Source organism: Aegilops tauschii, chromosome 2 (assembly GCF_002575655.3).
Source record: "Aegilops tauschii subsp. strangulata cultivar AL8/78 chromosome 2, Aet v6.0, whole genome shotgun sequence".
Taxonomy (NCBI): domain Eukaryota; kingdom Viridiplantae; phylum Streptophyta; class Magnoliopsida; order Poales; family Poaceae; genus Aegilops; species Aegilops tauschii.
This window is the reverse complement of record NC_053036.3, coordinates 109,066,869-109,082,321: the sequence shown is the minus strand read 5'-3', so window position 1 is coordinate 109,082,321 and position 15,453 is coordinate 109,066,869. Positions and strand designations below refer to the sequence as shown.

Sequence of the window (15,453 nt, the reverse complement as noted above, 5' to 3'; positions counted from 1 at the left end):
TAGAGCTTATCACACCCGATCATCACGTGGTGTCTCGGCACGATGAACTTTCGCAACGGTGCATACTCAGGGAGAACACTTGTACCTTGAAATTTAGTGAGAGATCATCTTATAATGCTACCGTCGATCTAAGCAAAATAAGATGCATAAAGGATAAACATCACATGCAATCAATATAAGTGATATGATATGGCCATCATCATCTTGTGCCTGTGATCTCCATCTCCAAAGCACCGTCATGATCACCATCATCACCGGCTCGACACCTTGATCTCCATCATAGCATCGTTGTCGTCTCGCCAACTATTGCTTCTACGACTATCGCTACCGCTTAGTGATAAAGTAAAGCAATTAGAGGGCGATTGCATTTCGTACAATAAAGCAACAACCATATGGCTCCTGCCAGTTGCCGATAACTCTGTTACAAAACATGATCATCTCATACAATAAAATTTAGCATCATGTCTTGACCATATCACATCAAAACATGCCCTGCAAAAACAAGTTATACGTCCTCTACTTTGTTGCTGCAAGTTTTACGTGGCTGCTACGGGCTGAGCAAGAACCGTTCTTACCTACGCATCAAAACCACAACGATAGTTGGTCAAGTTAGTGTTGTTTTACCCTTCTCAAGGACCGGGCGTAGCCACACTCGATTCAGCTAAATTTGGAGAAACTGACACCCGCTAGTCACCTGTGTGCAAACACGGCGGTAAAACCAGTCTCGCGTAAGCGTACGCGTAATGTCGGTCCGGGCCGCTTCATCCAACAATACCGCCAAACCAAAGTGTGACATGCTGGTAAGCAGTATGACTTATATAGCCCATAACTCACTTGTGTTCTACTCGTGCATATAACATCTACGCATAAACCTGGCTCGGATGCCACTGTTGGGGAACGTAGTAATTTCAAAAAAAATCCTACGCACACGCAAGATCATGGTGATGCATAGCAACGAGAGGGGAGAGTGTTGTCCACGTACCCTCGTAGACCGAAAGCGGAAGCGTTAGAACAACGTGATTGATGTAGTCGTACGTCTTCACGATCCGACCGATCCATGTACCGAACGCACGGCACCTCCGAGTTCAGCACACAATCAACTCGATGACGTCCCGCGAGCTCCGATCCAGCAGAGCTTCGCCGGAGAGTTTCGTCAGCATGATGGCGTGATGACGGTGATGATGATGCTACCGCCGCAGGGCTTCACCTAAGCACCGCTACGACATTATCGAGGTGGATTATGGTGGAGGGAGGCACCGCACACGGCTAAGAGATCAAGAGATCAATTGTTGTGTCTATGGGGTGCCCCCTCCTACATATATAAAGGAGTGTAGGAGGGGGAGGAGGCCGGCTTCCCTAGGCGTGCCCCATGAGGAGTCCTACTCCCATCGGGAGTAGGACTCCCCCCTTCCATGTAGGAGTAGGAGAAGGAAAGGAAGGGAGAGAGGAAGAGAAGGAAAAAGGGGGGCGCCGCCCCCCTCCTTGTCCAATTCGGACTAGAAGGGGAGGGGGCACGCGGCTGCCCTGGCCGCCACTACTCTTCTCCCACTGGGGCCCATGAGGCCCAATTAACTCCCGGGGGGTTCCGGTAACCCCCCGGTACTCCGGTATATGCCCGAAATCTCCCGGAACCCTTCCGGTGTCCAAACATAGTCATCCAATATATCGATCATTATGTCTCGACCATTTCGAGACTCCTCCTCATGTCCGTGATTATATCCGGGACTCCGAACTACCTTCGGTACATCAAAACACAAAAACTCATAATACCGATCGTCACCGAACTTTAAGCGTGCGGACCCTACGGGTTCGAGAACTATGTAGACATGACCGAGACACGTCTCCGGTCAATAACCAATAGCGGAACATGGATGCTCATATTGGCTCCTACATAATCTACGAAGATCTTTATTGATCAAACCGCATAACAAGATATGTTGTTCCCTTTGTCATCGGTATGTTACTTGCCCGAGATTCGATCGTCAGTATCTCAATACCTAGTTCAATCTCATTACCAGCAAGTCTCTTTACTCGTTCCGTAATGCATCATCCTGCAACTAACTCATTAGTTACAATGCTTGCAAGGCTTATAGTGATGTGCATTACCGAGAGGGCCCAGAGATACCTCTCCGACAATCGGAGTGATAAATCCTAATCTTGATCTATGCCAACCTAACAAACACCTTCGGAGACACCTGTAGAGCACCTTTATAATCACCCAGTTACGTTGTGATGTTTGGTAGCACACAAAGTATTCCTCCGGTATTCGGGAGTTGGATAGTCTCATAGTCATAGGAACATGTATAAGTCATGAAGAAAGCAATAGCAACATACTAAACGATCAAGTGCTAGGCTAACGGAATGGGTCATGTCAATCACATCATTCTCTAATGATGTGATCCCGTTAATCAAATGACAACTCATGTCTATGGTTAGGAAACTTAACCATCTTTGATTCAACGAGCTAGTCAAGTAGAGGCATACTAGTGACACTCAGTTTGTCTATGTATCCACACATGTATTATGTTTCCGGTTAATACAATTCTAGCATGAATAATAAACATTATCATGATATAAGGAAATAAATAATAACTTTATTATTGCCTCTAGGGCATATTTCCTTCAGCCTCCTCTCCCTCTCCCACCTCCTGGATTTGCTCGTCTCCCTCTCCCAGCTTCTGGATTTGCTCCTCTCCCTCTCCCAGCACCTGCATTTGCTCCTCTCCCTCTCCCTCTCCTAGCACCTGCACTTGCTCCCTCTCCTGACCCTGCATCTGCACTGTCACCTCTTCCTGGAGCTGAGACTGCAGTTGCTCCCCTTCCTCATCTTGCATTTGGATGTACCTCTCCTCTGCCTCTCCTTTTCTTTGCTCTTGCAATGTCAGCTTCAGTTCTTGCCCTTGTCTTCCTAGCAATATTCATTTCTATAGTCACCATGGGTTGTGGTATTTCAGCCCCAGCAGCAGCAACAAATGAAGAGAGCTCAGGCAGTGGGCCATGGAATCTTTGAGGAGCTCTTCTTGCTCTTTCCCTGCTAGCCATGTTAAAAACCATACTGGTTGGTGACTCAGTAGGATCCAACCTAGGATCTGGCCTGTTTGGAAAGACGTTCTGCAAACAAAGATGTTCAGATACACTACTGGAATCTGGCAATTTGCCGTCTGCCCACTCTTTGCCGTCCGCTTGCTGACGACAAAGAAGCTCTTTGCCGTCAGCCACAAGAAAATGGACGGCAAAGATGTGGCTGATGGCAAACAAGGTCTTTGCCATCAGCCAGTTCTTTGTCGTCCGCTAGCGGATGGCAAAGAGGTGGGTGGGTCTAGTTATCGTTTAACCAACTCAAGCCCACCGGCCCCACCTCTTTGCCGTCCACAAGCGGACGGCAAAGAATCTTTGCCGACCGTTGGCTGACGGCAAAGAGGCAGGTACGTTAACGGCCGTCCCGCCCCCATCCTCTGTCTCTTCTCTCCACTCTCTCATTCCTCCCCACCCACACCCGCGCCGCCGCCGCCAACCCCGTCTGCCGTAGCCGGCAGCCCCGCCGCCCCGTACCCCTCCCCTGCGGCCCCCGGCCTCCACCGCACCCCCGCCGCCGCTTCCACGTTGCCCCGCTCCCTCCCCTCCGTCACCATCCCCCACCCACACCGGCCCGCGCCGCCGCCGCCGACCACGTCCGGCGTAGCCGACCGCCCCGCCGACCCCGTCCAGCCTAGCCGGCCGCCCCGCCGCCCCGCACCTCTCACCGACCTCCACCGTGGCCCCGCCGCCTCTTCCACGTCGGGCAGCCGTGCCCCGGCCGTCCCCGCCCAGTCGCCGTCCTCGCCCCGTCCCGTCGCGTGCGTCCGGCCTCCCCCTCCACCGGGTCGCCGCCTCCTCCAGCGGCCGCCGCAGCCGTCCGGCCTCCCCCTCCACCAGGTGAGCTCCCCCCCTTTTTTGTTTAATTAGTTTCTTTTTGTTTCTTTTAGTTTAGTTTCTGTTTTAGTTATAGTTTTAGTTTAGTTTTAGTTTTAGTTTAGTTTATTTTAGATTAGTTTTAGTTTAGTTTATTTTAGATTAGTTTTAGTTTTAGTTTTAGTTTATTTTAGTTTAGTTTATTTTAGATTAGTTTTAGTTTTAGTTTAGAAGAAGAAGTAGAAGGAGGAGGGAGGAACAGAAGGAGGGAGAAGAAGAAAGAAGAAAAGAAGAAGAAGCGGAAAAAGGAGAAGAAGAAGAAGAAGAAGAAGAAGAAGAAGAGGAGGAGGAGGAGGAGGAGAAAGAAGAAGAAGAAGAAGAAGAAGAAGAAGAAGAAGAAGAAGAAGAAGAAGAAAGAGGAGAGGAGGAGGAGAAGAAGAAGAAGAAGAAAAAGAAGAAGAAGCAGAAGAAGACGAAGAAAGAGGAGAGGAGGAGAAGAAGAAGAAGAAGAAGAAGAAGAAGAAGAAGAAGAAGAAGAAGAAGAAGAAGAAGAAGAGAAGAAGAAAAGGAAAAAAGAGACACCGGCCCCCGACACCCGATCGACACCCCGACACCTCGGCACGACACCCCGACCCCGACCCCGACCAACCGACACCCTGACACCACACCCCGACCCCGACCCCGACCCCGAGCCCGACACCCCGACCCCGACACGACACCCCGGCACGACACCCCGACCCCGACACCCCGACACCCTGACACCACACCCCGACCCCGACCACCGACACCCCGACCATGACACCCTGATACCACACCCACCCTTACCCCCGACCCCCGAAACCCTGACACCACACGCCGACCCCGACCCTGACACCCTGACACCCCGACCCCGACACGACACCCCGGCACGACAACCCGACCCCGACACCCTGACACCACACCCCGACCCCATATATATTTGTGTTGATCGGGTGTATTTTTATTATGGTCATGATTATGATACACTTAAATTATATACATATTATTATGTTCATGTCAGGTATCCAAATTTTTTATGTTGTACTAATTTCGTTTACTTTTTGTTATTGCAGGTGTTGACAGGATGGTGGGCAAGGGTCCAGAGCGCCCCGATCCTCCTGCGAGCGCTATTGGGAGGGGTGGTTCCATTATTCCAGCCCAGCCCCTCCGGAGAGCGCTGCTAGACAGTATGCAGACAACTGCGGCGGGCGCTTCTTCTTCGGCTGGGAGAGGTCGGGGGAGGACGAAGAAGCCTGCTAGAGGTGGACGTGGCAGCGGGAGAGGTAGGAAGGTTGTTACGCCTTCCTCGCCGCCACCCTCAGCTGATTCACCCGACCACAGGAGTGCTCCGTCTGATGTGGACCCGTCTCGGACTCCGGTCCATGAGCCTCCGGTCGCTGATCCTTCCCCCACCAGACTCGGGTCGCCGATCCTTCACCCCACGTAAGTCCGGTCCCAGAGTCTTTGTCCCAGAAGACTCCGGTCACGGGGTCTTCGTCCCACGAGACTCCGGAGGCAAGTGGCCCGGAGGATGGTAGCGAGGACACCTTTTTAGATGATAGCTACAGCGACGACGAGCTGGTTGAGAAGGGCAAGAAGGTCTACAAGTGTGGTTGTACAAAGCTCTCGCCCATGCCGACGACCCCCGACCAGAGGTGGTTGATTGCGCCTAAAGGGTTGAAGTAAGTGCATTTACTATTTTTTAACCTTTTGCCTTCATGTTCCTTCAAATTAATATCTAATGCGTTGGCCTTGTCATATTGCTGGGGCTGGGTACGCCCCCGTGGTGCCCGTAGGCCCAACCAGGTCCTTGATGTGCTTTGCCGGGAGCACTTCCCTGGGTGGGTCATGTTGCCCGGTGAGGGTCAGGTTCCACAGCTAGCACTGACCTGGGAGCTGTACTCGGTTGCCCCGGCCTCGCCGGAGGAGAGGGTCGACGGTGTCTTGTGCGAGACGGTGGCCGACATTGTGTTCCGTCGGTTTTGGGTAATTTCTCCTTTACGGAATTAAAAATCAACACTACCTAGTGATTGTACTAATCAGTGTTGTCTTGTTTGATTGCAGACCTTCTACAGGGTTTCAGAGGGAGAGCAGGATGCCGCGTGTATGGTTGTCGAAAGCGAGTGCAAGCGCCTACTTCAGAACTTAAGGCACGAGGCTCGGGTGCAGGCCGTTCGAGACTACTACGCCTCGAAGGGTATTAGGAGGGGCAAGCAGAAGTGTCGCGGCAAGTTTGTGAGTAAGGAGAAGTACATGTAGGTAATTACCTATTCTTAAGGCCTTAAACTTAGTTTTCTTGATTTGATTCGTCGGCGTAGCGCTGAAATTTCTCTTGACTCACTTAGGTGCCCCCGAGATGGTGTGTGGATAAGATGGACTGTTGGGAGGCGTTGGTGGATGCGTAGTGCTCTCCCCAATGGAAAGTCGAACACCAAAGGGCCAAGGATAAGCGCGTCCAAATGGAAGGTGTGCCACACCATCAAGGGAGCTCCAACCTGTTTGAGTACGGGGATAACTGGGTATGCGGTTTGCTACATGATTCATGCAATTCATTCTTCATGCTAGCATTTATCCCTTCCAAAATGACTTAATTAATATGCTTAGTTAGTTAAAAATGGCATAACTACCTTGGATAGTTCATTTATGACATATTTAGCTCTAAAATGACATAATAACCTTACATAGCTCTATAAAATGACTTAATATGCTTTAGTTAGTTAAAAAATGGCATAACTACCTTCGATAGCTCAATAACGATCTAAACTAATCTTAGCTAGTTCATTCATGACATAATTAGCTCAAAATGACATCATAACCTTATATAGCTCTATAAAATGACTTAATATGCTTTAGTTAGTTAAAAAATGGCATAACTACCTTCGATAGGTCAATAATGACCTAAGCTAATCTTAGCTAGTTCATTCATGACATAATTAGCTCTAAAATGACATAATAACCTTAGATAGCTCTATAGAATGCCTAAATATGCTATAGTTAGCTCTAAAATGACATAATAACCTTGGATAGCTCAATTATGACATAATTAGCATACTTTGGTCAAAAATGGCATAATAATCTTGGTTACCTCGAAAATGACCTAAACTTAGCTTATTTTCCTCGAAAATGACATAATAACCTTTCTTAGCTCCAAAATGACCTATTTACATAGCAATATCATTCTTCATGCTAGCTTGAGCCCTTAACTAATATTTTGTTCCTCTCTCTCAGGCGCACCACCACAAGAAGCCTGTGCCAGGTCTGTTCGACCTCTATGGCATGGCCCATATGGCCCCGTACAAGAAGGCCAAGCCATTCACGGAGTCTGACCTAGATGATCCAGAGAGCTTTACCAACAAGACCTCCCACCACAAGCTTGTGAAGTACAGAGACGAGCGGAAGGCGAGGAAAGGGGAGGACTTTAACCCGGGCCAGGATCTTTTTTGATACAGAGCTGGTGATGATATCTGGTGGCGGGAGGCCCCATGGCTCTCAAGCCATTGGTGATGGACTGATACGTTGTCCTAAGACTCTCCCGCAGATCAAGAAGCGCCTGAGTAGCTCTGATCCTGAGATAACGCCTCGTGCACGGCCCGCGGAGATCGCCATGGCGGTTAGTTATACGGACTCTTCTCACCTTTCCTCCATTACATTGTGTGTGCGTCCGTCGATGATTACAATGCTAACGAGGAGTGGTGTGTTGCAGGCTATTGTTGAGAAAGAGAGATTGAAGACGAAGGCGCTTGTGGAGGAGGCAAAAAGGGAGACACAAAGGGAGGCGGCGGAGAGGGAGAGGGAGATGGAGGAGAGGACGGCTAAGCTGTTGGAGGAGGAGAGGAACCGAAACGACAGCGCTAACCGGGCCCTATACGAGCTCATCGTGGTACGTTTCTCGTGCATATTAGCCCAATCATGCACGTAATGTTCGCATTACTATCTAATATGATTGACTCGTGAGAACCAAATGTGTATACCATGTGCGAGAAAACCGGTCTGGCCCCTCCGCCGATGCCCCAGATTGCTCCGGCGACCACGGTGAGTTTGATTTGAATGGTCGTTGCTTACTACTATTCACATTTCAGTTTGCGAACTTGCTAACGAGACATTATTCGAAATAATCTTTGGTGCAGCATGGCTCTCGACAAGCATCGACCACTACTTCTGCCAATGCCGGAACCCCGACTGGTCCTTCACCTCCGTGTGGCACTGACGCAGCCCCGACCATTCCTACAACTCCGTGATAACGGTATTTTTCTTCTTATTTAGCGTGTTTAGTACATTTATGACATAATTTAGCCTATTTAGTCCAGAAATGACATAATAAGATGAAGAAAATCAAGGAAGAGGAAGGACAGAAGGAATAGGAAGAAATGAGGAAGAAGAAGAAGAAGTAGGAGAAGAAGAAGACTAGAATAAGAAGAAGAAGATATTTGATACGTCTCCGTCATATCTACTTTTCCAAACACTTTTGCCCTTGTTTTGGACTCTAACTTGCATGATTTGAATGGAACTAACCCGGACTGACGTTATTTTGAGCAGAATTGCCATGGTAGGCTTCACGGAGATTATTTTTGGAAATAATAAGAAATACTGGCAAAAGAATCAACGCCAGGGGGCCCACACCCTTTCCACGAGGGTGGGGGCGCGCCCGCCCCCCTGCCTCGTGGGCCCCCTGGAGCTCCACCGACCTCAACTCCAACTCCATATATTCGTGTTCGGGGAGAAAAAATCAGAGAGAAGGATTCATCGCGTTTTATAATACAGAGCCGCCGCCAAGCCCTAAACTCTCTCGGAGGGCTGATCTGGAGTCCGTTCAGGGCTCCGGAGAGGGGAATCCGTCGCCATCGTCATCATCAACCATCCTCCATCACCAATTTCATGATGCTCACTGCCGTGCGTGAGTAATTCCATCGTAGGCTTGCTGGACGGTGATGGGTTGGATGAGATTTATCATGTAATCGAGTTAGTTTTGTTAGGGTTTGATCCCTAGTATCCATTATGTTCTGAGATTGATGTTGCTATGACTTTGCTATGCTTAATGCTTGTCACTAGGGCCCGAGTGCCATGATTTCAGATCTGAACCTATTATGTTTTCATGAATATATGTGAGTTCTTGATCCTATCTTGCAAGTCTATAGTCACCTACTATGTGTTATGATCGGGCAACCCCGAAGTGACAATAATCGGGACCACTCCTGGTGATGACCTTAGTTTGAGGAGTTCATGTATTCACTATGTGTTAATGCTTTGGTACGGTACTGTATTAAAAGGAGGCCTTAATATCCCTTAGTTTCCGCTAGGACCCCGCTGCCACGGGAGGGTAGGACAAAAGATGCCATGCAAGTTCTTTTCCATAAGCACGTATGACTATATTCGGAATACATGCCTACATTACATTGATGAATTGGAGCTAGTTCTGTGTCACCCTATGTTATGACTGTTACATGATGAACCACATCCGGCATAATTCTCCATCACCGATCCAATGCCTACGAACATTTCACATATTGTTCTCCACTTGTTTACTTTTCCGTTGCTACTGTTACAATCACTACAAAACCCAAAAATATTACTTTTGCTACTGTTACCGTTACTTCCATACTACTTTGCTACTAAATACTTTGCTGCAGATACTAAGTTATCCAGGAGTGGTTGAATTGACAACTCAACTGCTAATACTTGAGAATATTCTTTGGCTCCCCTTGTGTCGAATCAATAAATTTGGGTTGAATACTCTACCCTCGAAAACTGTTGCGATCCCCTATAGTTTTGGGTTATCAATCTTCTTCTTCTTCTTCTTCTTCTTCTTCTAGTCTTCTTCTCCTCCTCCTCCTCCCCCTCCTCCTCCTCCTCCTTCTTCTTCTTCTTCTTCTTCTAGTTTTCTTCTTCTTCTTCTTCTTCTTCATCTTCTTCTTCTTCTCCAAAATGAAGTTAGCTCTAAGTTATATCAAAAATGGCATAATATGCTTAGTTAGGTCAAAAATGGGATAATTAGCTAGGTAAGCTAAAAAAGACATTTTTCTTCTTATTTAGCCTATTTAGTCCATTTATGACATAGTTTAGCCTATTTAGTCCACAAATGACATAATAAGATGAAGAAAATCCAGGAAGAGGAAGAAAAGAAGGAATAGGAAGAAAAGAAGAAGAAGAAAAAGAAGAAGAAGATAAGAAGAAGAAGAAGTTCTTCTTCTAGTCTTCTTCTTCTTCTTCTAGTTTTCTTCTTCTTCTTCTCCAAAATGAAGTTAGCTCTAAGTTATATAAAAAATGGCATAATATGCTTAGTTCACTCAAAAATGGCACAATTACCTAGGTTAGATCCATTTTACCTAAGTATGCTTACTTCTTCTTCTTCTTCTTCTTCATTTTCTTCTTCTTCTTCTTCTGATTCTAGTCTTCTTCTTCTAACTTTCTTGTTTCCCATTTTGCAGATTTAATTCACTATATGGAAGCTTGCATGGATGGAGTGCTTGTTTCCCTTTTTTCGTTTGTATCGATGAAAAATGTGGAACTTGTTATATGGATGCATGGAACAATGTGTGGGATGAACATTGTGATGTTACTGTAATATGTATGGATGGAACTCTGTTTCTTATTATGTATGTATGTTGTCATGGATGGAGCTATGTGTTGGATACATCATATGTGTGCTGTGCATGTGAAAAAAAAATATGTATATCTGTGTGTGAATTCCTGTGAAATTAAATGGATTCAAATAAAAACAGGGGATATGTAGCCTGTTTGCCGTCCGCTAGCAGACGGCAAAGAGCTTCGCCGTCTGCTAGCAGACGGCAAAGAGGACACGTGGCAGCTACCTGTAAAACCTGGGAACACTGGCTGCCTATTTGGTCACTTTGCCGTCTGCCAGCAGACGGCAAAGATTCAAATCACGTTGCCGTCCGCTGGCGGACGGCATAGCTGGCCACGTGGCAGCTTCCCAGTACCGCCTAGCTTTGACTCTTTCCGTCCGCTGGCAGACGGCAAAAAGCTTTGACTCTTTGCCGTCCGCTGGCAGACGGCAAAGAGCGCCGTAAACCTCCCTAACGGCTCTCACGCCACCGCACTGCCGTACGCTGTCTTTGCCGTCTGCTGGCCTCGGATGGCGGACGGCGTAATCCTTTGCCGCCCGTTTCAAAGAAGCGGACGACAAAGAAGGCCTTTGCTAGCACGTGTTCATCCGGACAGTTTGTTGTCCGCTAGCGGACGGCAAAGAAGTTTGCCGTCCGTGATCTATGCCTTTGCCGTCCGCCATGGCGGACGGCAAAGAAGCTGATTCCAGTAGTGATAAGCTCATTTTAGGAAGTTAACCACATTTCATGCAGTAGAGCCAACTGTAAAAAATATGATGCAACTGAAGCATACCTGAAGAAATGTTGGGTCATCATAGTTCTCATCAACAAGCTCTACTCCTTCTGCAATTAGTGCTTCCTGCCATCAGTAGTGCCCTTTCTGTTGTGGTCAGCTCTGCCACAAATTGAGCAGTGTATCGTCACACCTTTTTTGTTCCAATATCTAACACCATTCTTGCTTCTCTTCTCTTCTGGTGTTTTCTTCCTGTTTTTTTTTGGCCTTCCCAAGTATTTAGTGAAAACTGGTAGATATACTTTGTAACCATTCTGTTTCTCCCAATGCTTTGGATCTCTAAGTGGAACCAGAGTGTATCCATATGCTTTCAGATAATTCTCCAAAGTGTAGCAGTCAAGAACCATTGTCTCAGGGTCAATTCTCTCCTCCCTGCAGCATGCTATACTATGGCCACATGGTACTCCAGACAGCTGCCATCTCCTGCAGTCACAAGTGTGCAAGCACAAGTCAACTGTATAACTAGAGTTACCAGACTGAACTCTGAACAATTGTTGGCCAGCTTCTGAGACATGGCAATTAGCAGCAAACTCAGTGTTCTTGTCTAGTTCCTTCTTGATCTTTGGGCATATTCTCTGCCCTACCCACTTCTCTATGGCCTCTCTCTGTTTACTCACTAGCCTTTGCATGATCTTGTAAAAAATGTATTCCAGCATTGACAGCACTGGCATCTCTCTGCCCTCCAGAATGTAGCTGTTAAATACTTCAGAGTTATTGTTCAGCAGAATATCACACTTGGAAAAGACACTAAAAAATGATTTACACCATGTCTTTGGATCAAGTCTTTCAGTCCAGTGGAAGGCAGCTGCACTGTGTCCATCCATTTTCTCACAGTTTTGGCTCCACTTCACCCTGTTTGCTGCTCTTGCAATGGCCCACAGATCTTGCTTCAACAACTCTCCTTTGTGCTTCTCATTGAAATTCTGATAAATATGCCTAACACAAAACTTATGCTCAGCATCTGGCCAGAGTTTTTGCACAACATTGATCAAACATATCTGCTTGTCACTCATAATAGTGAAAGGAGCAGTATTTGTGATGTTAAGGTCATCTCTCAATGTAGTGAGAAACCACTCCCAAGAACTTGTGCACTCTACTTCTACCCAACCCATTGCAATGGGGAAAATGCAGTCATTAGGATCAATACCCACTGCACTAAGCAACACTCCTTTAAACCTATTTTTCATGTGACAACCATCAATGAAAATAATAGGCATGCATCCCTTGAGCCACCCCCTTTTACATGCATCATAAGACCAATATAGAGTTTTCAGACATTTCCTGCCCTGTGAGAAATCTTTGTCTTTAACAAGCTCAGTTGACAGAAGAAATGTAGACCCAGGGTTGGTATTCCTCAATTCATGACCATAGTCCCAAAGCCTACTGAACTGCTCTTCTTCATCACCATGGATCTCCTTAAGTGCTGCAGTTCTTGCCCTAGCTAGCTTCCATCTGTTAGGGGTGACATGAAATTCCTTGGTGATCTTTCTTGAAAATGTACCTAGTGACATCTTCTGGTCATCTCTGAACTCATCTATGAAATACTTGCAGAGGAATTTTGCTGTCAGCGACCTTATCTTCCATTTCTTCTGGCATATATGTTCTCCATAGTAAGTCTTGATGACAAATCCCCCTGTCATGTTGTCATTGCCAGCATACAGGTACCATGGGCAATTCACAAACTGCTTCAACTCTCCTCTTGTCATTCTTTATCTTCTTGATCTGCACTCTGTTTCTAACTGAATATGCAGTCAGTGCATGTCTTAGCTCAACCACATCAGCAAATACCATCCCTACTTTAAACACAGGGGAAATCATGTCCACCTTTGCATTGAAATCTTTAAACTTGTACCTAGGTTCATCTGCTTGCTCAGTTGATAGGTTGAGATCTTCATCCTCAAGCAAGTATTCAGGCTCCACATCATCCTCATCCTGATCAGCTTCTTCATCAACATCAAAGTCAATGTTGTCATCATAAAGATCATCATCACCATCATCTATGTCATAGTCACTGTCACTGAAATCAGAATCTGAAACAACTACATCTTCAATAACTGTTTCTCCATCTTCAGTTAGCATGTTGTGCTCAGCACCCTCAATAAGCAAACTCTGTGGGTCTGTTCCAATTGGTGCAATCTCTGACAAGGGATCTTCAGTTAGCATGTTGTGCTCAGCACCCTCAATAAGCAAACTCTGTGGGTCTGTTCCATTTGCTGCAATCTCTGACAAAGGATCTTCTACAAAGACTGAAACTAGGCTATGGGAAGGGGATGCACTTGCTGCTGCAAAACTTGTTGTTGCTGTTATCAAAGATAGGGGCAATGTGCACACCAAGTCAGACCTGAAGTTGCTAATGAAATCTGTAAGGTCAACCATGACTACAAGCATCTTATGCTCAGCACTAGCTCTGATCATATGCTGCACATCCTCATCACTGCTAATTCTGATCAAACCATCTGAGATTGGTTTATTTGGTTAGCTGAAGTAAATGATGTGCTCACTCACAGGATATCCCAACCAAATCAAGTGTTGTTCAAGGAATGCATAGGAGAAAGTGCCAGAGTCAACATAGTCTAGCACCTGAACAGAAGGGTTCCAGTACTCCAGGTTACTGATTGGGGCACGGAAAATTCCACCATGCTCAAGTTCCACTGTAAAAAATGGACTGTCCACCCTTTCTCCATTTGCTGCATCACACACTGTATTCAAAACAAAGATGCACCAGTTGAGAAATAATATTCAGTTAACTGAATATTCAGTTAATAGAAAAATTAGTCAATTGCATCCGATTTAACATACTTGAACAACAGCTTAAGGTTCAGTTAACTGAACCTTTCAGATAACTACAGTAAGCTGAAAAGATTCAGTTAACTACAGTACTTGACAAAATTCTGATAACTACAGTAACTGAACATATTCACTGAACTACAGATAACTGAACATATTCAGTGAACTAAATATAAACTAACCATAAATGAAATGCAACATTAGCACACCATGAACAAAACCATTCAATTCACTGAAACTTCGCTGCACATACCATTAGCATTACCAAAACTATACTAAATGGTGTAACAAAATAGCCAAGTTTATACTCTGTACAAAACATCTTGAACAGCAAAAAGGAGTTAAATTTCACAACACAAACAGATGCTTGAGTAGAGTACAAGCTAAAGCAGAACGAAAAGCCAACTACAAAGGGATTAACATCTAATTTGTCTGCCATAAACCCTAGCTATCATGTCGAACCCAAACCTAAATTCATCGGCCGAAACCCTAGCTCCACTTCGCCATACATGAGCCTACGCAAAAAACACCACTACACGACCCCGATTCGAGCACAAATGGACGCGATTCGAGCTGCAAACGGCGGGGCGACGAGCTCAGAGCAAAGCAAAGGAGAGGAGAGGGAGGAAAAGAAAGCAGAGGCGGGGCGTCGAGCTCACAGTAATCAGGAGGGAAGGCACCGAACGGCCGGACGAGATGAGCAGATGCCGGCGTCTCCACGCTGCCGACGAACGACGGCGACGACGCTTCCGTCGCTGACGTCACCATCGCCCCGCCAGCCCGTGAGCCTTGTCGCCCCGACAGCAACCAACTGAACCCTCTCGAACGGACGCGAGGTGGATTCTGACAGATTTAATTCAGGTGGAGGTGAGTGCAGGTTGATTAAAGAAAACGGCAGGGGGTTTTCTGCAAAAGTGTGTGCGCTGACCGGTCCAGCCACCTGGCTGCCAATTGTCGAGTTCTCATTGGCCTGGGACTAAATCATCACATGAGATGCAAGTTGGGGTATGGTGGAGTCAAGTTTTGCAAGTTTGAGACTAAATCATCACATTCTGTGCAAGTTAGGGTACCTGGGTGGTATTACCTTTATACTAAAGATCCATGGATCAAATAATTGGCGATGGTATGAACTACTAGTAAATGCAGTCGTGCGTGTGCATGTCATATTTGTAACGAGGCTGTATCACTGTACAAGTGTATACATACATATGATATAGCCATGGGTACGAATTATTAATGCGTGTTGGTCCTGTTTGATGCTGTCGTCTGTCTGATCCACTCTGGTGGCCAGTCGTACCAGCTAGATGGTACGGCCACAGAAGATCCGGGCGCGTCGTCCTTGCAGTTGCAGCGCCGACGAGTGCTAAGGTATCAGTGGGATCTTCATGGCACAGGAGTTGA

The 15,453-nt window shown here is 46.6% G+C and overlaps 1 protein-coding gene across 1 annotated transcript; it reads right to left on the bottom strand.

Annotated features, from left to right (window-relative positions):
• Nucleotides 1-11,321: 11,321 nt before the first annotated feature.
• Nucleotides 11,322-12,905, bottom strand: LOC109756110 (uncharacterized). Its single transcript, XM_020314966.1, has one exon. It carries the CDS (start codon nt 12,903-12,905, stop codon nt 11,322-11,324), a length of 1,584 nt encoding a protein of 527 aa, XP_020170555.1.
• Nucleotides 12,906-15,453: the final 2,548 nt, after the last annotated feature.